We start from the raw sequence: 22141 nt of genomic DNA on the forward strand, positions 1-22141 counted from the left end.
TGTGCCCGGGCGAGGCACGGACCTGCAGCGCTGCCGGGGGCCGGGCTCGCCCCCCGAGGACGGTGCGGTGCGACTCGTACGCGTAAACAACGACCATGAGGAACGAGACGGCGTAGGAGGTCTGGGAGAGGGAGAGGAGAGGGAAAGGGACCGGGGATCCTGCTGTGTTCAGCGCCGCCAGGGCACCTTCCACCTTCCCTCTGCCCCCCGACACCCCCGTTCCCCCTGCCCATTCCCTCCTCGTGCTCCACAGCCCGACCCTCGGCAGACCTGTCCCGGTTCCTCCCGAGGAGGGGACCCCAGGACAGTGTCCCCAGGACACTCCAGCCGCAGACAGGGCCCAGCTGTCCCCAGCCGCGTCCCCTTACCGTGGTCAGCATCCGCCCGTAGGGACAGGCGGCGTAGGCGGGCACGGAGAGGGAGGCCGGCAGCAGCGGGATGGTTCCCGTGCCCAGCAGCGCCGTGGCACCCAGGAAATCGGCCAGGGCCAGGAGGAACAGGGGGCGCAGCTGCGGACAGGGCACGGCGTTAGCTCTGCTGGAAGCAGCCCCCGGCAGCTCCCGCGGCCCTTCCCAGGCTGGGCCAGGCGGCTCCCGGGGGCCGGGGCGAGTGCCGGGTGTTGGGCATCCCGCACCTCCTGTCCCCCGCCCGGGGCTTTAAACCCGGTGTTGGCTCGGCTTTGACTTGGGCTTAGCTGAGGCCAGACCCAGCCCTGTGTCCCTGGGAGCCGGTGACACTCACCTGGATGTGGCAGCATTGCCAGGAGCCGGTGGCACTCACCTGGGTGTGACAGCAGTGACACTGCCACAAGTTGGTGGCACTCACCTGGATGTGGCAGCAGCGCCCCTGCCAGGAGGTGACGGCGAGGACGGATCCGCTGCCCAGGAGGCTGCAGGGGACGGGGCGGGTGATGAACGTGCCGGCAGAGCCGCTGCCACCCCCAGGTGCCAGCCCGGGGCGAGGGACAGGGGACAGGACCCACCTGAGCAGCGCGGCCGGGACGGTGACGCCCGTCAGCACCAGGACCTGCGGGAGGCACGGGGGGAGCGCGGGCTCGGCCGGCCGGGAGCGGGGCCAGCCCGAGCCCCCCACGGGACGTGGGATGCGGGACCCTGGGCACGGCCGGACTGCGTCCCTCGGCCATCCCTGCCGAAGCCGTGGCCAGGAACCGCAGCAAAAGCGTTTCCCGTCGCTGCTGGGGGAATGGAGGGGCCAGGGCCGGCTCAGCAGCCCCTCGGCGGTGGCTGCACGTGGCGGGGTTTCCCGGCTTCTTTCGCCCGAGTTTTCCCGCTGGCATCTCCTCCTCAGTTGCCCGCACCCGGGGCTGGGGAGCGCCGAGAAGCCGCGTCCCGCCCGCGGCCCCGCGGGGAGCGGCTCCCGACGGCGCCTCTGGAGCCGCCGCCGAGGAACCGGAGCGGCCGCCGGAGCCGGGCGGATCCCAGGCCCGGGAGTCCGCCGGGAACAGCGGGGCAGGAGCCAGGGAAAAGCCGCTCCGGCCCCAGCGAAAGCCCTGCCCGGCTGTCACCCTCCTTGCTGGTGGCCGTGCCACCTTGGGCCGGTCCCCAAAGCGCTGGCCCCAATCCCGCGCGGGGGGAGCTCCCTCGGGCAGGATTTGTTGGAATGGGAACGCAGCGCTCAGCTGAGCCTCTCCCGGCCCTCCGGAGCGCCCCGCACGCCTTTACCTGGCTATCCGAGAGAGCCGGGGGCCGCTCCTGTGCTTTGGCCATGGCCGGCAGTCGGAGCCCGGAGCCTTCCCGGCCGCAGCCCGGGATGGATGGAATGGAAGCTGGAAGCGGCTCCCGCCGCCGCCGCCGCTGCCCGGACTCGCTGCACACCCAGCTGTGGGACACGGCCACGGCGCAGCCGGAGGAACCGGCCCGGCCGGGGCAGCAGGAGCTTCCCAGAGGAGCAGCAGGAGCTTCCCAGAGGAGCAGCCGGCGCCGCGCCAGCCCCGGGCGCGGGAGAGCCCAAATGGGCGCTCGGATGCCCCTGGGCACATCGGGAATGAGGGAACAGCGCTGGGAGAGCAGCTGGGAGCTCCTTGTGCTGCTGGAGAGCCCAGAGGAGTGCACAGAGCTGCTGCCAGGGCTGGAGCCCCTCAGTTCCCAGGGATCCAGCCTGGGAGAGCTGGGAATGTTCACCTGGAGAGGAGAAGGCTCCAGGGAGAGCTCAGAGCCCCTGGCAGGGCCTAAAGGGGCTCCAGGAGAGCTGCAGAGGGACTGGGGACAAGGCCTGCAGGGACAGGACACAGGGAATGGCTCCCACTGCCAGAGGGCAGGGATGGATGGGATCTTGGGAATTGGGAATTCCTGGCTGGGCTGGAATTGCCAGAGCAGCTGGGGCTGCCCCTGGAGCCCTGGCAGTGCCCAAGGCCAGGCTGGGCACTGGGGCTGGAGCAGCCTGGGACAGGGGGAGGTGTCCCTGCCATGGCAGGGGTGGCTCTGAGGTCCCTTCCCACCCACCCATCCTGGGATTCTCAGTGCCAGACTCCTCTGCATCCACTTGGCTGCCACACCACGACTGCAGGTGCAGGAATGAACCATTCCCGTTCTCACACTGCCAGGAACCTCAGGAAATCAAGGGATTTAACAGTTTTGTGATAATTTCAACCCAAGGATGTTCCAACATCCACCAAAAATCCCCAAGCAATGCCCATCCCGCCCCAGGAGCCACCAGAGTTCCCACAAACAGGCATTTAACCTTTATTTCAGGGATACTGGCTGAAGGGAGAGAGGGAAGAGGGAGGAAGGAATGTGTGGGAGGGTCTGAGGGAAGGAGGGAGAGGGATGGAGAGGGGCTGGAGGGGAGCAGAGGAAGGAATGGCACTGGGAGCTGCAGGAGGGTGACAGTGACACGGAGCCGGGCACTCCTGGAGATGCTCCCCAGCAGCAGCTTCCTCATCTTCCTCTGCCAGGAACAGACCGGGATGCATCCGGGTCCTCCCAGCCGGATCCCACCTTGTCCCTGCTCTCCCAGCCAGATCCCACTGATTCCCTGCTCCAAGCTGTGACCCCACGTTGTTCCCCTGCTCCCAGCTGGGTCCCACCCCATTCCTCCACCCTGCTGGGTCCCCACCACCCCATTCCAGGTCACTCCATCCTGCGGGAGCAGAGGGACAACAGGGATCCATCCCCTCAGCCTGGGCAGCGAAGCCACAGCTGGAGGAGGCTCCACCTCCCCCTGGAGTTGTGGGAATGGCTCCAGGGAAAGAGTTGGAGCCATCCCTGCCCCTCCAGAGGCACCCCTTGATTCAACACTTCCAAACTGGGAGCAGGGACTGGGCTCTCCCCTGGCTGAGCCAGCCCTTTCATTCTTCAGCAGCGTTTCAAACACTCCTGGGACAAACTCTCCCATCAGGGCAGCGCCTGGATCCTGCTGTTCCCGGTGGGAACATCCCTGGATGGAGGGAACACCCCCCAGCTGTGTCCCCCTCTCAGCAGGGACAGGCTCTGCCCTGTCCCAGGCACGTTTTCCCTGAGGATTTTTTTGAGGAGAAATTGGCACCAAGGGCTGCACTGGCCAGAGCAGAATCCAGGGAGTTTGGCTGCTGACAGGACCAGGCCAGACAAGGAGGAGAGAAGTCCCTGTCCTTGTCCCTGGCAGTGCCAGGAGTGGCTGATCCTTCCCAAGGCCCTCTGGGCAGTGCAGCACCAGGAGCTGCTCCCAAACCTGCTCTTGACTCGGCTCCAAGACCCCTTGGGGTGTTAATCCAGACTTATCCCTGTCTCTGGGCTGAGCTTTAGCAGCCAGGATTCAATTCCAAATGCAGGGCAGGAAAACACCACCCTCAGGATGGGAATCATGCACAGGGAGATCCTTTCTCCTTCCTAGAATCCCTGATATCCCAGAGAGGATCCCTGGGAAGGAAGGAGAGCCTGAGCCCCTGGATGAGCCTGGAGCTGCATCCACTGGTTAAATTAGTCCCTGGAAAATGGGAAATGCCCAAGATTTCCTGCACTGAGCCCCATCTTCCTGAGCCTTCCCCAGCCTGGTGCTATTTTAGCTCCACCTAAAGTGCTTCCCACCTTCCCTTTCATCTCCTGAGTCACCAGTCTGGCTGGAGCTTGAAGATCCAAGTGAACTCCACTTGATGCCACGCCTGGCAGCTAAGGATTGTTTTTATATCATCTTTAAAAAACCTCAGCATCTTCAATTCCACGGTTTTCAGATCAAGTCCCAACTCGGAGCAAATTCCCACCACGGAGGCTTTGGGGCTGGAAAAATTGGCACAACCACACTGCAAATTAGTGCTAAAAACACCAACTGGAGCCCAAATCCTCGAGAGACCCAGGCGTGGTTGGGATGAGGTTTTGGTCAGTCCTCGGGAAGGAGCTCTTGTGGAAAAGGGAACAAAAGCCAGCCCTCATCTCTTCCCGTGGAGCCACCAGGAGCCGTGGGCCGAGCTCTTGGCGATGCTCAGCTTCTCCTCGGGGCTGAAGTGCAGGATGGCCAGGATGGCCGTGAGCGTCTGCTGCCGGCCCCGCGCGTCCGGCAGCGTCAGGAACCGGTACACCACGTTCTTCAGGTACTCCAGGTTGGCTCCTTCCCTGCTCTTATCCCGGCAGCTCTTCTGGATCTCGCCCCGCAGCGCCGCCACCTCCTCCCGGTGCTTGTCCTCCTCGGCCAGGGCCCTGCCCTGGAGCTGGTGCAGCTGCACCTCCAGCCGGTGCTTGTGCTTGCGCAGCGCCGCGATCTCCACCTCCTTGCGCGCCAGCTGCTCCGCGTACAGGAAGAAGGTGGGCTCGGAGCCCGAGCACAGCTGCAGCGCCTGCGGCAGGATCTCCGAGGAATCCTGGCTGGGAGCGTCCCCGGGGCCGCCGTCCCGGCAGCCCTTGGGGCCGTGGGGCAGCGTGAGGGCGCGGAGCTGCTCCAGCTCCCGGTCCTTCTCGGCCAGCACAGCCAGTGCCCGGTCCCGCTGCTTGTGCATCTCCTCCTCCAGCCGCAGCGCCCGCTCCCGGAACTCCAGCTGGCACCGCTCCAGCTCCTGCCGGTGCAGCTGCTGCAGCTGGGACAGCTCCTGCTTCTTGGCCTCCAGCTCCTGCCGGCGCTGCTTCTCCACGTCGTCCGCGGCCAGCTGCAGCAGCACGTGCTTGTCCCGGAGCTCCGCCAGCTGCTCCCGCGCCTCCTCCAGCTCCTTGGCCAGGCCCATGTCCTTGGTGGCCTTGCTCTTGAGCACCTGCTGCGCCCTCACCTTGTAGCGCTCGAACTCCTCCTTGAGCTGCCTCAGCTCCTGCTGGCAGTGCCCGCCCGGGGCCTTGTCCCCGTTGCCGTCCCCGTCGCCCGGGGGCGGCTCCGGCTCCCGCGGCTCCTCCGCCTCTGCCGGGCCCTTCCCGGCCGCCGCCTGCAGGAGCTTCTGCAGCTTCTCCATCTTCTCCTTGAGCACGCTCACGTCCTGGGTGTTCTCCTCCACGGCCTCCTCGCCCACGGAGCGGCTGGAGGCGGCGATGGCCAAGGTCTTGTTCTCCAGGTCCAGCTGCACGATGCGGTCCTTGAGCCTCTGGATGGTGCTCTGGTCCCTCTGCTTGGCCTTCTCGTAGGTGCCCAGCAGCTCCGACACCTGGGCCACCTGGGCCTCCAGCTCGGCCACGCGCTGCTCCTCCCGCTGCGAGCGCTGCCGCAGCTGCTCCTCAGCCTGGGCCGTCTGCGCAGGGACACGGCAGCGGGGTCAGGGCAGCACGGGGACACGGGGGACACACCTGAGGTCACACAGGGCCCCCGCTCTGCTCCAAACCAACAGGGGCCCCTCCCCACCCCAGGAACCCTGCCTGAGAGACCTCCCTGTCCTGGCTTTCCAGGGATTTGTGTTTGGAATCCTAGAATGGGGTAGGTGGGAAGGGACCTCAGATCCCCTCCAGTGCCACCCCTCCATGGCAGGGACACCTCCCACTGTGCCAGGTTGCTCCAGCCCCAGTGCCCAGCCTGGCCTTGGGCACTGCCAGGGATCCAGGGGCAGCCCCAGCTGCTCTGGACACCCTGTGCCATTTATTTTGAACCTCCTGGAATCTGAGGGATTGGGAAGGGGAATTTGTCGACTCCAGCCCCACTCCCTGGATACATCCCACAGAGAGCTGTTCCCCAGGATTGTCATCCCACCAATCCGAGCCAGGATGCTTTGGACTCTGAGAGACCGGGAGAGGGGATTTGGCTCCTGTCGCCCCAAACCTCGCCCCAATTCCCGGACACCACCCTCACTCCCAGCCCGCCGTCACCTTCTTCATCTCCTGCACCAGCTGCAGCTGGAAGTGGTTCTTGAGGCCGGCCATCTCCTCCTGCAGCTCCTGGATCCGCGGGTCCGCCTTCCCGCTGTCCAGCTCCCTGCGGAGCTCCTCCAGCTCCCGGCTCAGCTGCCGGGCGTGCTGCTCGTGGCCCTGGGCCCGCTCGGCGTCGGCGTCGGCCGGCTCCTCGCGGGCCCGGCGCAGCTCTCGCTCGGCGGCGCGGCGCGCGTCGCGCTCGGCGCGCAGCAGCTCCTGCAGCTCGCGCAGCATCAGCCCGTGGTCGCCCTGCTCGCGCTCGCGCTCGCGCTGCTGCGCGGCCAGGCGGGCGCGGGTCTCGGCCAGCTGCTCCCGCAGCGCCCGCAGCTCCGCGCCGCGCCGCTCCGCCTCGTCCCGCGCCCGCCCCGCCGCCTCCTCCAGCTCCTGCTTCATCTGCCGCCGCTCCGCCTGGTACGAGGCCTCCATGCGCGACTTCTCCCGCGTCACCGTGGCCAGCGCGCCCGTCAGCGTGGCCAGCTGGGCCTTCAGCTGCGGCAGGCGCCGCTCGGGCTCGCCGGCGGCGCGGGGCTCCCCGCCCTCCGAGCCGCTCGGCTCCTCGGCTCGCTGCGAAGGGGCGGCCGCGGGTTCGTCCTCCTCGTCCCCCCCCGCGCCGTCCTCGCTGCGCTCCGAGCTCCGCTCGTCCGGCGAGTCCCCGGCTCTGGGCGGGGGCACCGCGAGGTCGCCGTCGTGGGACGCGGAGAGCACCTTCAGGCTGGCTTCCAGCGCCTCCTTCTCCTTCAGGAGGCTCTTGTAGGCGTGGACGACGTCCTTGAGGCGCGCCTGGAAGCGCAGGAGCTGCTGCTTCTGCGCCTCGATGGTCTCCAGCAGCTCCTTCCTGCTGGGGCCGCCCCCGAAGTTCATGCCGAACTTCTCCATGGCGGGGGGACCTGGTGGGGGGGGAAGCAGGGCAAGGAGAAAAGGCCCAGCAGGACACCAAAGGGCAGCAAAGATCACAGACACCACCCTGGCCGTGCCCTGCCCACGGCCACCATCCTGACCCCCCAGGACCCCCATCCTGACCCCCAGGACACCGCTCTGAAATCCCCTCCGGGACCCCCATCCTGATCCCTCTCGGGACCCCCATGCTGACCCCCCGGATACCATTCTAACCCCCCAGGCACCTCCCGGACCGCCCTGCGCCCTCCACTGCCACCTCCTCAGGACCACCCTGACCCCTCAGGGCCCTCCAGCCTCCACCCTGACCCCCGGGGCCACCGTGACCCCCCGGACACCAGCCGGGCCCCGCACCGTCACCCCTCCGGGACCATCCTGACTCCCGCCCGGATCCCTCCGGAGGCCCGGGCCCCCTCCAGTCCGCACCGCCCGGCGCCCCGGGCCCCCCTCACCTCCGGCCGGTTCCGCCGCGCCGCCACTTCCGCCGGAAGCCGCCGGGGGCGGGGCAAAGGGATCCGTTACACGGGGGCGGTGCCACACCCCATATAAGGCGATCTGTGGGCGTGGCTGAACGGGCGGGGCGGGGCCGTGCGCGCATGCCGTGTAGATGTGGGCGTGGCTTTACCCGCCGCGGAGCGCGGCGTGGGCGTGGCCCGGGGGCGATGGGGGCGTGGCCTGATGGCGCGGGGCGTGGCCTGAGCGCCAAGGGACAGCCGTGTCCCCATGGGGTGTGGTCGTTGGTGTGGGCGTGGTCAGGGATGGGGCGTGGCCTTCGTCCCGGCGCCGCGCAGCGGTGACAGCGGGGCGGTCCTCTGTCCCCCCGTGTGTCCCCTGGAGTGCCCCGTGTCCCCTGGAGTGCCCCGAGTCCCCCCCGTGTCCCCCCGAGTCCCCTCGTGTCCCCCCCGTATCCCCCCGAGTCCCCCCGTGTCCCCTGGAGTGCCCCGTGTCCCCCTGTGTCCCCCGTGTCCCTCGTGTCCCCTGGAGTGCCCCTGTCCCCCCGTTGTCCCCCCCCGTGTCCCCCGTGTCCCCCCGAGTCCTCCCGTGTCCCCTGGAGTGCCCCGTGTCCCCCCGAGTCCCCCGAGTCCTCCCGTGTCCCCTCGTGTCCCCCCGTGTCCCCCCCGTGTCCCCCCGAGTCCTCCCGTGTCCCCTGGAGTGCCCCGTGTCCCCCCGAGTCCCGCTGTGTCCCCTGGAGTGCCCCGTGTCCCCTGTGTCCCCCCGTGTCCCCTCGTGTCCCCTGGAGTGCCCCGTGTCCCCCTGTGTCCCCTGTGTCCCCTCATGGCCCTCATGTCCCCCCGTGTCCCCTCATGTCCCCCGTGTCCCGCCGTGTCCCCCCGTGTCCTCCCATGTCCCGTCCCGCGCCTCATGTGTCCTCGTGTCCCCCCATGTCCTCGCCGTGTTCCCCCACGTCCCGCGTCGCCTCCGTGTCCCTCCCTGTCCCTCCGTGTCCCCTCCGTGTCCCCTCCGCGTCCCCTCTTGTCTCGCCGTTCCTCCCCCATCCCCTCGTGCCCCCCCGTGTCCCCCGTGTTGTCCCCCGTGTCCCCTCGTGTCCCCTCATGCCCCCCCGTGTCCTCCCGTGTCCCCCGTGTTGTCCCCCGTGTCCCCTCCGTGTCGCCCCGAGCGGGGGTCTCAGTGCCAGCCTGCAGCGGGGGTCGCGGGTGTGGCAGAGCCCCCGGGCAGGGAGGTGACACCGAGCAGTGTCACCGCCGGGGACAGCCCAGCGGGACGAGCAGTGTCCCGCCCCCTCCCGCGCTGTCCCCACGGCGGTCGCTGTCCCCCCCCGGCCCCCGCAGCCCCTCTCCAAGGGGGTGTCCCCTCTGGGGAAGGCCTGGAGGAGCTTCCCGGTGCTCCAGACCCTCCGGATAACGACGGGGAGGAGCCGGAGCGCCCTCGGGCTTGTCCGAGCCACCCCTGGCGGTGCCACCTCAGCCGGGCCCTGTCCCCGCTGTCCCCTGCGGGAGGGACCCGGGGCTGCTCCCGGCGTGGCCGGAATCCCCCGGGGCCGCCGGGATAAACAAAACTCGAACCGTGCTGTTTCAGCGTCCGTGATTCCAGCCCTGCTCTGTCCCTGGCCAGGGGTCCAGCCTCCACAGAGACCCCGGGACAAAACTTTGTCACCCGCTTGCACATTCTGAGCCGACAGAGACACGAATGCTCACTGGTTCTAAATTACATAAAACCCTCTGTCATTAATTAGCATTCTGTCCTCCACTGGTTATTGAATTCTTCCTTGGGCAGGGACACCTCCCACTGTCCCAGGCTGCTCCAGCCCCAGTGCCCAGCCTGGCCTGGGCACTGCCAGGGATCCAGGGGCAGCCCCAGCTGCTCTGGCAATTCCAGCCCAGCCAGGAATTCCTAATTCCCAAGATCCCATCCATCCCTGCCCTCTGGCAGTGGGAGCCATTCCCTGTGTCCTGTCCCTGCAGGCCTTGTCCCCAGTCCCTCTCCAGCTCTCCTGGAGCCCCTTTAGGGCCTGGCAGAGCTCTGAGCTCTCCCTGGAGCCTTCTCTTGTCCAGGTGAACATTCCCAGCTCTCCCAGCTTGGATCCCTGGGAACTGAGGGGCTCCAGCCCTGCAGCAGCTCCATGGATTCCTCTGGGCTCTCTCCAGCAGCTCCAGGTGCTGCTGCTGCGTCCCCAGGGCTGGGGCAGCTCTGCAGGTGGGGTCTCACCTGAGCACGGGGGCAGGATCCCCCTGCCCTGCTGCCCACTGGGCTCAGCCCAGGGCTGGGGGGTTCTGGGCTGGGTCAGGTCCAGCTCTCACCCCCAGCACCCCCAAATCCTTCTCCCAGGGCTGCTCCAGCTGCTCATGCCCAGCCCGGTGCTGGGAGGGTCTGACCAGTCTCACCCCGTGCTGGCGCTCTGGGGCGCTGTCCCCAGACCATTCCACATCTCTGTGACACCGAGCTGCCCTCCCCGCACGTGGAACCGACCCTCTGTGACATCACCCCGTCCCGGTGGCACCGCGGGCACCGCCAGGGCCGTGGGTGGCACCGGAGGTGACAGCTCTGCCCCGGCTCTGCCACCTGCGCTGGCACCGATGGCTTTGCTGGCGCTGCTCGTCCTGCTGGCCCTGGCCGGGCCCGTCTGGGCCTCCTGGGACACCTGCAGGTCGGTGGCCCCGGGGGGCTCGGGGATGCTTGGGGGCTTCCCTGGCACAGCCCGGGCACAGAGGAGCCCCTCGGGGTCCCTGTCCCTGCTGTCCCCGAGCAGGGCAGTGATGGCTCTGTGCTTCCAGAGGCACCTGCGGGCTCCGGCCCTTGGCGTTTGACCACAGCTCTGGTGCTGGCACGTCCCGTGTTGTGGGTGGCACCGGTGTCCAGCCAGGGGCCTGGCCCGGCATCGTCAGCATCCAGGCCACCTGGGAGAACGGCACGTGGCACATGTGCTCGGGTGTCCTCCTCAGCTCCCAGTGGGTGCTCACGGTCGCACACTGCTTCGCCAGGGCCGGGTAAGAAACAGCAGGGACAGAAATGTCCCTAGAGCATGGACAGAAATGTCCCTAGAGCATGGACAGGTGCCCAGCTCACAGCACCACGTGCCACTTCCCTGTCCGCCTTGGGAAGCAGAAGGCCGGAAAATGCTGGGCTGCTGCAGCCTGTGGCTCTGCTCCCTGTCACCCCTCTGTCCATCTGCTCCCCAGGGGCATCTCCATGTGGGAGGTGGTGATGGGGGCCTCAGATCTCAGCCAGCCGGGCCCCGAGGCTGCGGTGAGACGCATCCAGAGGCTCCTGGTGCACCAGCACTACGTGGCTGCCACGGCCAGGAACGACATCGCCCTGCTGGAGCTGGACCAGCCCGTGGAGTGCAGCGACTACATCCAGCTGGGCTGCGTGCCCGACGCCTCGCTCAGGGTGTCGGAGCTGAAATCCTGCTACATCGCCGGCTGGAACTTTGCCAGAGGTGAGCTCCCCAACAGGGTGTGTGCTCCGAGGGTGAGCTGGGCACCCCGGGGACACGGACTGGGCACCCCGGGGACACGGACTGGGCACAGACAGGGACATGGACTGGGCACAGACAGGGACACGGACAGGGCACAGACAGGGACATGGACTGGGCACAGACAGGGACACGGACTGGGCACCCCGGGGACATGGACTGGGCACAGACAGGGACACGGACTGGGCACAGACAGGGACATGGACTGGGCACAGACAGGGACACGGACTGGGCACCCCGGGGACATGGACTGGGCACAGACAGGGACACGGACTGGGCACCCTGGGGGCATGGACTGGGCACAGACAGGGACACAGACAGGGCACAGACAGGGACAAAGACTGGGCACAGACAGGGACACGGACTGGGCACAGACAGGGACATGGACTGGGCACCCTGGGGACACGGACTGGCCACAGACAGGGACACGGACTGGGCACCCTGGGGACACGGACTGGCCACAGACAGGGTTCGGCTGCAGGATGTCAGTGGGGCCGGTCTTGGAGCAGCCTGGGCTGGGGGAAGGAGTCCCTGCCAAGATGGGGCATGAATGGGATGAGCTGTAAGGTCCCTGCTCCCCCAGACAATTCCTGCTGGCCCTGTGAAGCCTCGGGAGAGATGGGTCTGGCCCCTTCCCCAGGCCAACAGCAGGGACACAGCTGGACAGCATCGCTCCGTGGGGAAGGGGCAGGGACACAGCTGGACAGCATCGCTCCATGGGGAAGGGGCAGGGACACAGCTGGACAGCATCGCTCCGTGGGGAAGGGGCAGGGACAGGCCCGGGAAGGGGAGGGGATGGGTACCGAGCTGCTGGGGACTCATTCCCACGGTTCTGGGATCAGGCATGGTTCTGCGGGAGTCCAAGGTCCACCTCATGGACACGGCGCTCTGCAACAGCAGCCGGTGGTACGGGGGGGCCGTTCATGCTGACAACCTGTGTGCTGGGTACCCGCAGGGCGGCATCGACACCTGCCAGGTAAGAGCCCCCACGCACAGCCCAGCCTGTCCCCTCTCCACCCCTCCCCTCCCCACCCGCGGGTCCCTGTCCTATGTCCCCTTGTCCCCATGGCCTGTTCCTGCCCACAAAGCCCATCCAGTGCCCTCAGCAGACCCAAAGTGCAGATGTGACCCTGGAACATCTGTCTTCTGCACATCTGGGACCCATGTGAAGAGATGGGAGAGCCCCCGACCTGTGCTGGGAATGAGGACCTGGCAGGGACTGGGGGAGAGGAGCCAGCCCCGGGGCTGGCAGCTGCCCCCCACAGTCCCTGAGCCATCTCTCCTGGCACAGGGGGACAGCGGGAATCCCCTCGTCTGCAAAGACAACAGAGCTGACTACTTCTGGCTGGTGGGAATGAACAGCTGGGGAAGAGGCTGTGACAGAGCCAGGCACCCTGGGATCTACAGCTCCACTCAGCACTTCTACAACTGGATCCTCATCCAGACGGGCCTGAACCCAGCAGACATAACCAGTTCAGCACCGGAGCCGAACTGCGCCCCGACTCCTAAGCCAGAGGTCACCACAACTTCGGTGGAGACCCCGACGCCAGGGCCAGAACAAGAGGCAGAAACAGAGCCAACACCAGTGCCAGAGCCAACTCCAGAGCTGGTGACGGTGCCAGAGCCAACTCCAGAGCTGGTGACGGTGCCAGAGCCAACTCCAGAGCTGGTGACGGTGCCAGAGCCGACTCCAGAGCTGGTGACGGTGCCAGAGCCGACTCCAGAGCTGGTGACGGTGCCAGAGCCAACTCCAGAGCTGGTGACGGTGCCAGAGCCGACTCCAGAGCTGGTGACGGTGCCAGAGCCGACGGCAGAGCCGACGGCAGAGCCGGAGCTGGTAACCGAGCCAACGCCAGAGGCGACGTCAGTGCCACAGCCAAGCCCAGAGCCAGAGCTGGTGCCGGACCCGACGCCAGTGCCAGTGCCAGAGCCAACACCAGAGACAACGCCAGAGCCAACGACAGAACCGACGACAGAGCCAACACCAGAGCTAATGCCAGTGCCGATGCCAGAGCCAACGCCAGTGCCAGAGCCGACACCACCGCCAGAGCCGATGCCAGAACCAGAGCAGGAGCCAGAGTCGGTGCCCGAGCCGGAGCCAGAGCTGGTGCCAGAGCCATCACCCGAGCCAGCCATCCCCCTGATGCCCGAGGATCCGGTGCCACCACCGGCACCGGCACCGGACCGGCTTCTGCTGATCTCGGTGCCGTACCAGAGCCTGGTGCAGTTCTGTAAACTGCTCAGGGATTTCCTGCAGTTCCTCAGGGACCAGCTGGGCTGACCGCAGCAGGAGCGGACGCAGCTCCGGCTGCAGAAGGCGTCCGGCTGCCGAACGCGGCCCCGGCCCGTTCCGCTCCCGGCTCCATCGCCACCGCGGGGCCCGGGGCGGCCGCAGCCCCGGGGCCGCTCCGTCCCTGCCGCCCCTCCCGTGCCGCCCCCCGTGCCGCAGTTCCGTTCGCTGTTGAAATAACGCTGTTCGTGCTCCCCAGCACCGCGGTCTCTGCGCCAATTCCGCCGCCGGGCAGGGCGAGGAGGGGCCGGGCCGGGAGCCGGGAGGGAGAACGAGCGGGGCTGGCCCGGTCCGGGAGGAGACCGGGAGGAGCCAGGGCGGGGTGGGAAAAGCGCTTTAATAACGGAGCGGCCGGGAGCGGCAGCAGCCCGGAGCCCCGAGGGACGCGGAGGTGCGGGAGGTGCCACCGTGAGCTGCCGCGGCCACCCAGGGGTGTCCCCTCTGTCACCAGCTCCTGCCGGGACCCCCGACCCCAGTCCCCCCGCTGTGCCCTCGGTCCCAGCTGGGATCCCTGGATCCGGGACATTCCCTCTGCTCCAGCGGGATCGCGGCTCCCAGGAGCTGTCCTGGCTCTGGGGAGGGTGCTGGAGCGTGGTGATCCTCCTGGAACGGGTCGGGGATCCTGGAACGGGTCGGGGATCCTGGTTTCCGTGGTCCACCAGTGTCTGGAGGTGGTTTAGGGACCTGCCGCGGGCTGGCCCGGCCATGCTGGCCCGGCGGCCACCGAAGCCCGCCGTGCATGGATATCCTCAATTCCCGGCTCGGAGCCCCCCATCCTGCCAGGGCCCCTCAGGGCCGGGACACCCCGGGCCGTGGGGACGGGTGCGGGGCGGTGGCACCGGGGGCTCATCGGGGCTGCAGGCCCCAGGCTGGCAGCGGGGTGAGCTCGGGGGGCAGCAGGGCGAAGGGGGGGCTCTCCAGGGGCTGCCAGGGCGCTGGAGAGGGAGCCAGACCTGCGGGATGGACACGGGCTCAGGCATCGCCCCCGGCCCGCCGAGCCCTGGGAGGGGACACCCAGGGGACACACAGGGGACCCCCAGCCCCAGAAGCTCGGGGGTCCCTCACCCGCGGGCCGCTCCCACGCTGCCCGTGGCCGGGGCCGGCCCCTCGTACCGCAGCAAGCGTCGTCCCAGGCGCAGGGCCCGGAGGCGCAGAGGTGCAGCGGGGCCGGGGGGCGCGGGTGGGTGCCGAGGCCGTGGAGGGGCTGCGCCGAGCCCGCGGGGGTGTCCGGGAGGGACTGCGTGGGGAGCAGAGAGCGCCGTGTCCCAGGGCGTCCCTGGGCTGCTCCGGGACCAGGTCACCCCCAGGGGGCCGGCAGAGGGTCGGGACGCTCCAGACAGGGCTCCCCGACGGGAGCGCGGGCTCCAGAGGGTGCCCGAGCTTGTTGGGGTGTCCCCAGCACCCCGGGACCGGCCATGTCCTACCCGTGCGGCGGCTGCGGCGGCGGGACCGACAGCGGGCGGGATCCAGTCGCACCAGGAGCCTGCGTGGGCACGGGCGGGGACAATGTCCTGGCTCGGGCACCGCGCGGGCCCCAGCCCCGGCTCGCCGGGGCGCACGGGGAGCCGCCGTGTCCTCTCCCCGGCTCCCAGCGGGGCTCTGGGAAGCGACCCTCGGTGTCCCAGCGCCAAATGTCAGCCGCGCTCCCTCCCAGGGGCGCCCCTGGGTCCCTCGGGCGGCAGCTCCCACGTCCCGTCCCCTCGGTCCCCGGGCTGTCACCTGGGCCGCCAGCCTCCAGCTGCTGCTTGCTCTCCCGTCGCCACTTGGCTCGGCGGTTCGAGAACCAGACCTGGGGAGAGCGCGGGGGCTGAGGCTGCCGCCCCCCGCCCGTCCCACGGCCCCCGGCACAGCTCCGAGCCCCGGGACACGGGTGGGACACGGGCAGAGAAGGGGGCTCGTGCACAGACATGGGCACGGGCGTGGGCAAAAGAATGCCCATGTCCTGATCCCAGGCATGCACATGGCACGGGCAGAGGAAAGGGTTTGGTTCTGGGCATCGGAAAGGTCTTCATCCCAAACACGGACACGAACAAGGGGTTCCATCCCGGCAATGGGCACGGTCCCGGGCAGAGGATGGCTTTGATCCTGCATCTTCCCCACCTCATGGGCTGGGAGCGCACGGCAGGCTGCGGGCGTGTCCCCGGCACAGGGCACGGGACCCTCGTGGCTGCTCTCGTGTGTGCTCTGCCGTGCTGCGGGGTGCCCGAGGACAGGCAGCGCTGCCCTGGCACGGGGGACTCGCTGCTGGCACTGCCTGGCACTCAGAGGTTCGGCAGGGGCACAGGGATGTGGGTCTGGAGCTGCTGGGAGGAACCTGCGAGGCGTGGGTGCCAGGGAGTGTGCCATGAAATGTGCCGGGTGTGCCATGGAGAGACCCCCGAGCCAGGACAAACCCAGTCACTCCCACCATCTGGAGCCCGTCCCCACCCCTGCCACCGCCAGCAGCGCTGACACGGTCTGGAGATGTCCCCGAAGGCAGGAGGGCTCCCTGTCCCCATGGACTGGCGGCCCCGATCCCTGCGGCCCCTCCGGGCTGCTCCGGCCACCAGGACGCGGCCGCGCTCGCGTTCGGAGCCAGGCGGGTCCCCTCTTACCCTGATGGTGCTGTCGGGGAGCTGCGTGGCCGCGGCCAGGCTCTCCCGGGTGGCGGTGTCCGGGTACTGTCCCCTCTGGAACTCTGCAAGGGGCGTCGGGGTGAGCTGGGTCGGGTCGGGTCGGGTCGGGGCAGCCACCTCCGGCACCCGGGCAGGAGATGCCAGGACGTGTCTGCAGCCAGACCGCGGGGCCAGCGAACTGGGGCGCTCTGGAGTGGTTTGGGGTGTTCTGGGGTGTTCTGGGGCGGTGTGGAGTGCGCTGGGGTGGTTTGGGCGCTCTGGGGCGCTCTGGTGGGGCTTGGGGCAGTCTGGGACGGTTTGGGGTGCTCTGGGGTGATGTAGAACGCTCTGGTGGGGTTTGGGGCAGTCCGGGGCGGTTTGGGGTGCTCTGGTGTGGTTTGGGGCCCCGCACCGATGGCCAGGCCACCCACAGAGGCACGAGGCCCCCCCCCCCCCCCGAAAGCGGCATTTCCCCCCCGGGGAGCGGCCCCGCTCCGTCCCGCTCGGAGCCGGCGTCCCGCGGGGAGCGCACCTTCCTCCAGAGCCTCCGCCTGCTGCCTGGAGAACACGGTCCGGTTCCTGCCGCCGCTCCGGAGCCCGGGGCCCGGCGGGAGCCGCCGGCCGGGAGCGCAGCCCTGGCTCCCCGGGGCCGCGGGGGGCTGCGGGACGGGGGGCGCGGCCGGAGGGGACACTGCGGGGACAGAAGGGCAGAAGCTGGGGGCGGACCCGGTGCTGGGGCTCCCCGGAGGAGCCGGGAAGGATCAGGAGGGATCCGAGCTTTGGGGCAAGGCTCACCCTGTGGCCGCGGGTCCCAAGGCTCGGCCACCAGCCGGAGGTCGCTGGGCAGGGTCCTGAGCACGCGGTTGATGGAGGAGACCTGGGCAGGGGAGAGGGGATGTGCCCGGGAGGGGACGGGACCCCCGGGGGTGCGGGGGGACAGGAATGGAGGTGGAGCTGCCTCTGGGATGCTCTCCGGAGCCAGGGATTCTCTCCGGCCCGGGGCCGAACCCGTCTGCTCCCTATCCAGGACCCCCGAATCCCGGGGACCGACAGAGTCTAACGGGAGGCACTTGGCACGACGGGGCATCGCCGGGGTGGGTCTGTCCTTGGGAAGCACAGCTCTCCCCGCCCAGCAGGGACACTTGTCACGGAGCCACCGCGGTGTCCCGAGGCCCGAGGAGGCAGCCGGGCTCGGGGGGGGCGGTCGGGGCTCTGCTTCCGCTGGGGAAGAGCGATTTGCCTTCCCCTCCCCAGCCGCTCCAGCTCCGCGTCTCACCAAGCACCGAGCCCTTCCCTGCGGATCCTTCCCATGTCCGAGTCCTTCCCACGGACCCGAACCCTTCCCATCACTCCGAGCTCTTCCCGGGGCACGCACCCCGCTGTCCCGAGCCTTTCCCGGGGCACGCACCCCGCTGTCCCGAGCCTTTCCCGGGGCACGCACCCCGCTGTCCCGAGCCTTTCCCGAGGCACGCACCCCGCTGTCCCGAGCCTTTCCCCGCGCACCATTCCCACCTCCCGCCACCCTCCCGCCCCCGGCCGTGGGGTGGGACCCCCTGCCCTTCCCGGCCCCGGGAATTCCCGCAGCCCCGTGGTTCCCCGGCAGGACTCACGCTGGGGATGCCGCCGCTGGCACAGATTCCCTCGGCGTGCAGCTGCCGGCGGATCTCCCAGGCGAAGAGCCCGGGCTGCTCCAGCTTCAGCCGCGCGATCCTGGCCACCACGGCGGGGGTGGCCATGCGGGGCTTGCTGCCCCCCACAGCCTTGGGCCCCACGGCCCCCGTCCGGTAGTAGCGGCCCAGGATTTTGCTGACGCAGCCGTTGGACACCTGCGGGCAGAACTTCAGCGCGGGGAGGATTCGGGAGGAGGGGAAGGAGACCCCCAGCCCCGGGCCGGGCGCACCTTGAGGCTGCGGGAGATGTCGGAGCTGCGGGCGCCGCTCGCCGCCAGCGCGATGATTCTCTGCCTCTTGCACGTGGGGAGGGGGCGGCCGTTCAGGAAGAGCCCCCCGAGCTGGTTCACCCCGCTGGGCCCTGGGGAGCGCGACAGGGCTGGGGCGGAGCGGGGCTGCCGGTCCTGCCCTCCCGGCTTCCCGGGACGGCACCGGGGAGGAGGCCAGGACCGGCGGAGCTGCGGGGGTCTGGAGGGGCTGGGCAGGGGGAGCTGGGGTTTGCAGGGACGTGGGGCGCGATGCTGGGGGTGGGTGCAGGGAATGGGAGCGCCGGCCCCAGGAAGCAGGAAAAACACCCCCTGGGAGAGCACGGGGCGAATTTGGGCAGGGCAGGGGGGGTGACAGGCTGCGGGGCTGGATGTCCCCGGGGGCCGGGACATCCGCAGGGAGGGCCCTGCGGAACCGCGGGTGAATCGGTGTCTGGGAGGACGCGTTTGTGCCGGAGCAGGGAATGGTGGCACGGCGCATCCCCGAGTCCCACCGGAAACACCGGGACCCCGCGACGGAGCCGCCGCGTTCCTCACCTCGGTGTTGCATCGTGGAGAGTCTTCAGGGGGCTGTGGGTGCCTGGGAATTGCCAGTGGGACACGGGGGAAGGTGCAGGGCCGGATAAATCAGCGCCGGTGTCCAGGGCTCAGCCACGACCCTGCTGCGAGGAGAAGGGACAAGGGCAGGAATCTTGGAGCAGAGGATGGAAACGCTTGAGGGCAACTTGGGAAGTCCCTGCGCTCCAGGCACAGCGGATAAAGACCAGGAAAAGAGGTCACAGGGCTCTGGAGAGGCTCGGGAGACGCCGGGAATGCTGCCGGTGCTGCCTGCACCAAGCAGCCACCGGCACAGAACGGAGCCAGCGTGGCTGAGCCGCGTCCCAGCGCCTGCAGAGCTCCCCGGACACCCCGCGGGGGGCAGGGGGATCCCCACGCCCGCCCCACCCCAGCTCAGTGCCGGGATCCACAGGGAATGGAGGGTTCCCCCATGCCCATCCGTCACCCATCACCCTCCCAGCCAGGAATTCCTAATTCCCAATCTCCCATCCATCGCTGCCCTCTGGCAGTGGGAGCCATTCCCTGTGTCCTGTCCCTGCAGGCCTTGTCCCCAGTCCCTCTGCAGCTCTCCTGGAGCCTCTTCAGGGCCTGGCAGGGGCTCTGAGCTCTCCCTGGAGCCTTTCTGTCTCCGGGCCGGGCACTTCCAGCTTTCCCAGCCTGGCTCCCGGCAGGATTCCCACAGGGACACTGGTGCCAGTGCCTCTCCTGCCTGAGCAGCAGCGGAGCCGCAGAGGTGCCACCGAGCCTGGCGGCTGCTGCTCCCCTCACGGCCTTGCCAGAGCCCCCAGTTCACCCGGAGTTTCACCTGGAACATCCTAAAACCCTCCCGACACCCCCAGTGTGGGGCGTTCCCTGCCACAGTCCCCAAATCCCACCGCGCTCTTCCCTGCACAGCCTGAGGGAGTTTGGCGACACCGACCCTCGGTGAAATTCGGGAAAAGCGGAATAAATCCAACAACTGGGACAAGTCCGCAGGTTTCCCGCAGGTGAGCAGCAAAGCCGAGGCGCATCCCATCTCCCTCTGCTCGGGGAGGGACGGATCGCCCTGGGGCGATGCGCGGAGGCTGCTCCGGGAAGGAGGGAAGGGAGGAACAGGACACGAGTCCCCTCGGGGGCCGCGCAGCCCCCCAGCACTCCCTGGCTGTGCCCGGAGGTCACACAGGGATTTTTCCCCACGGGGAACCGGGAGCGCCGGGAAAGCCGAGCTGCGAGCCCTCGGTGCCCTTGGATGGAGCCCTGGGCCCGGGATGAGCCAGCGGGGAGCAGCGAGGCCGGGCAGAGCCGGTACCTCCCGGGGACCCCGGAGCTTCCCCAGGTTAAAGCACGCTCAACACCAACTCCCGCGGCAGCTCCTGCAGCTTTCACACGCAGGGAAAGATGCTCGGGAGAGCGGGAATGCCCGGAGCGGCGCAAGGAGGTACCTGTGGAGCCTCGAGGGAGCTGGACCGGATCGTCCTGGGAGCCGGGCGGGCGCTCAGTGCCGGCAGCGGGGCCGTGATGTCACGGCAGGAGGGAGAGGAGGACGGGGAGGAAGGGGCGGCCCGATGTGACCGCGCCCAGCACACGCCCGGCCCGGGGGGCTCCGTCGGGACTCGGGGGCGCTCGGGGCGCCCCGGGCCGGGCACGGACTCGGTGCCGGGTGAGCGCCGGTGTTTCAGCACCTGCGGCCGGCGGACAGCACGGTTCGGCCGCGTCCCCGCGCCCCGGAGCATCCCCGGGGATCCCCCGCCGGAGCCCCCGAGGGGCTTCGCTCCCGCGTCTCTCCCGCAAAGCAAACAGGGACATATGGGATTCAATCATAAATCCATCTTCTCTTTTATTACATCGATTTAATTTATTTTGGGTGCTGAACAAATAGAAGGCGGCCCCCGGGGTGGCGGCTGGGCCCCGGCGGGGACTCCCCGGTGTGCTCCAGGCGAGGCACCGGCACAGATGGCCCCTTCTTGGAAGATTAAAAAAAAAAACAACGTTGTAAACCTTTCAAGTAAAATATTTGAAGAGCAAATATTAGCCAGCGAGGAGCCCATCACCGTGGCCCTCCGCGCCCGGCCCCGCGAGTCATCCAGCGTTATTTGCACCCCGGCCCGGCCCCCGGGCTCCGCGCTGCTGCCCGCCTTTGGAAAATACCATATGCTCCGAATTACATATTAACCACGGCCCTGCGGGGCCCGGGCCCGGCCCCGGCCCCCGGGGAGCCGCCGCGCCGCCCCCCCCGCCGCCCCCGGGGCGCCCCGGCTGTCCCGCACCCCGGCGTCGGGCTCGGGCTCCCGGCGGCGCGGGGAGCGCTGGCACCCAGGGCTGGGCCCCCGCCGCTCCGCGCCGGCCGCCCCGGACCCCCCCCGCTCCGCCCCGGCCGCGGGGGAGCCCCGGTGGAGCCCCCGGGCCGGGCGAGCCCCGTGCGTAACGCGGCCGCGGGGAGCGGGGCGCGGGGCTCGGCACCGGGCCGGGGGGGGCCGGGCCCGCCCCTGTCCCCGTGTCCCCGGGCCCGGGCGGGGGGCGGCGCGGGGGGCTCCGGGCCGGCCCCGGAACGGCGGGGCTGCCCCCGGGGCCGTGCGCGCTGGCACCGGGCACGCCGGGCTCCGGTGCGCACGGCCCCGGCCGGCTCCTCGCCGCTCCCGGGCCGGCCCCGCGGTGCCCCGGCGGCGGGAGGAGCCCCCGGAGCCGCCCGGAGCTCGGAGAGGCCGGGGGAGCCCCGGGGGCCCGGGAGAGGCGGCGGCGGCGGGCACAGGGCGGCGCGTCCCTGGCGCGGCTCGGGCGCGGCGGCTGCTGCGGCCTCGGGCAGCGGAAACCGGGACGGGGAAAGGCGGGGAGGAGAGCGGGGAGAGCGGGGGAGAGGGGCAGAGACGGGATGGGGGAGATGTGGAGAGGGGAGGATGTGGGGAGGTGGAAAGAGAGATGGACGCGTGGGGAGCAGAGATGGAGACAGAGATGGAGAGATGGCGAAATGGAGAGGTGGAGACGTGGGGAGATGGAGTCGGGAAGAGACGGGGAGGTGGAGAAGTGGGCACGGGAGGGGTGGAGAGACACAGATGGAGAGGTGGTGAAATGGAGAGAAGGAGAGGAGGAGATGAGGAGGAGAGGGGGGCAGATGTTGGGACATGGAGAGGCGACGATCTGGAGAGGGGAGACATGGAGACGTAAGGACACAGAGAGGTGAAAAAGCAGAAATGGAGAAAGGCTAAAATGGAGAGATGGAGAGGTGGAGAGATGGAGACAGAATCATGGAGACATGGAAAGGTGGAGAGGTGAAGGTGTGAAGAGATGGAATGATGGAGGGGGGGAAAAAGGAGAGGTGGAGAGGTGTGGAGGTGTAATCGGGGAGGTTGGAGAGCTGCAGAGGCAGAGGTGGAGAGGTGGAGACAGATCTGGAGACATGGAGAGGTGGGGACAGAGCTCTGGGGAGGTGGAGGGAAGATCCAGCACCCACCGTGGCAGCTGCATTTGTGCCCCTGTGCCCCTGCTCCTCAGGGAAGAGCTTTTGCAGGGATTCTGAGGATGCTGAGCACCCCGGGGGTAGCGTGGGGACGCTTCCCTTGGAAAGGCCGGGGACGCCGGGCTGTCCCCAGGCAGCAGCTGGCGCGCGGTGCCTCTGCCCTGGTGGCCGGGAATGCCAGCACGCAGCGGGGGTGGTGGGGACCCGAGTGTCCCCTGCTGCCAGCACCCCTGGTCACTCCAGCTGGAGCT

At 69.0% G+C, this 22141-nt stretch overlaps 3 protein-coding genes across 3 annotated transcripts; 1 reads left to right on the forward strand and 2 right to left on the reverse strand.

Moving 5' to 3' along the window:
• Positions 1-2686: 2686 nt before the first annotated feature.
• Positions 2687-7650, reverse strand: GCC1 (GRIP and coiled-coil domain containing 1). The gene is made up of 3 exons (XM_053944050.1): positions 7598-7650; positions 6210-7138; positions 2687-5641 (listed from the first exon to the last, which is right to left on the reverse strand). The coding sequence occupies exons 2-3, from the start codon at positions 7125-7127 to the stop codon at positions 4364-4366; spliced, it is 2196 nt and encodes a 731-aa protein (XP_053800025.1). The 5' UTR covers positions 7128-7138; positions 7598-7650; the 3' UTR covers positions 2687-4363.
• Positions 7651-10075: 2425 nt separating this feature from the next.
• On the forward strand, positions 10076-13570 carry LOC128787685 (acrosin-like). Its single transcript, XM_053941984.1, has 5 exons — positions 10076-10251; positions 10379-10591; positions 10784-11043; positions 11922-12055; positions 12371-13570. The coding sequence occupies exons 1-5, from the start codon at positions 10181-10183 to the stop codon at positions 13358-13360; spliced, it is 1668 nt and encodes a 555-aa protein (XP_053797959.1). The 5' UTR covers positions 10076-10180; the 3' UTR covers positions 13361-13570.
• An 860-nt stretch (positions 13571-14430) lies between these two features.
• On the reverse strand, positions 14431-18449 carry PAX4 (paired box 4). Its single transcript, XM_053943571.1, has 8 exons — positions 18437-18449; positions 17864-17994; positions 17574-17789; positions 16759-16840; positions 16496-16654; positions 15964-16046; positions 14794-15158; positions 14431-14650 (listed from the first exon to the last, which is right to left on the reverse strand). Exons 1-8 carry the CDS (start codon positions 18447-18449, stop codon positions 14431-14433), a joined length of 1269 nt encoding a protein of 422 aa, XP_053799546.1.
• Positions 18450-22141: the final 3692 nt, after the last annotated feature.

This window comes from Vidua chalybeata, chromosome 5 (genome assembly GCF_026979565.1).
Source record: "Vidua chalybeata isolate OUT-0048 chromosome 5, bVidCha1 merged haplotype, whole genome shotgun sequence".
Lineage (NCBI taxonomy): Eukaryota > Metazoa > Chordata > Aves > Passeriformes > Viduidae > Vidua > Vidua chalybeata.

Coding starts and splice junctions, on each gene's coding strand:
- PAX4 (XM_053943571.1), bottom strand. Junction 17,790..17,863: donor ACATCTCCCGCAGCCTCAAG/GTGCGCCCGGCC, acceptor TTCTGCCCGCAG/GTGTCCAACGGCTGCGTCAG. Junction 16,047..16,495: donor GGCGGAGGCTCTGGAGGAAG/GTGCGCTCCCCG, acceptor CGCCCCTTGCAG/AGTTCCAGAGGGGACAGTAC.
- GCC1 (XM_053944050.1), bottom strand. CDS start 7,127: ATGGAGAAGTTCGGCATGAACTTCGGGGGCGGCCCCAGCAGGAAGGAG. Junction 5,642..6,209: donor TGGTGCAGGAGATGAAGAAG/GTGACGGCGGGC, acceptor GTCCCTGCGCAG/ACGGCCCAGGCTGAGGAGCA.
- LOC128787685 (XM_053941984.1), top strand. CDS start 10,181: ATGGCTTTGCTGGCGCTGCTCGTCCTGCTGGCCCTGGCCGGGCCCGTC. Junction 10,252..10,378: donor GCCTCCTGGGACACCTGCAG/GTCGGTGGCCCC, acceptor CTGTGCTTCCAG/AGGCACCTGCGGGCTCCGGC. Junction 12,056..12,370: donor GCGGCATCGACACCTGCCAG/GTAAGAGCCCCC, acceptor CTCCTGGCACAG/GGGGACAGCGGGAATCCCCT.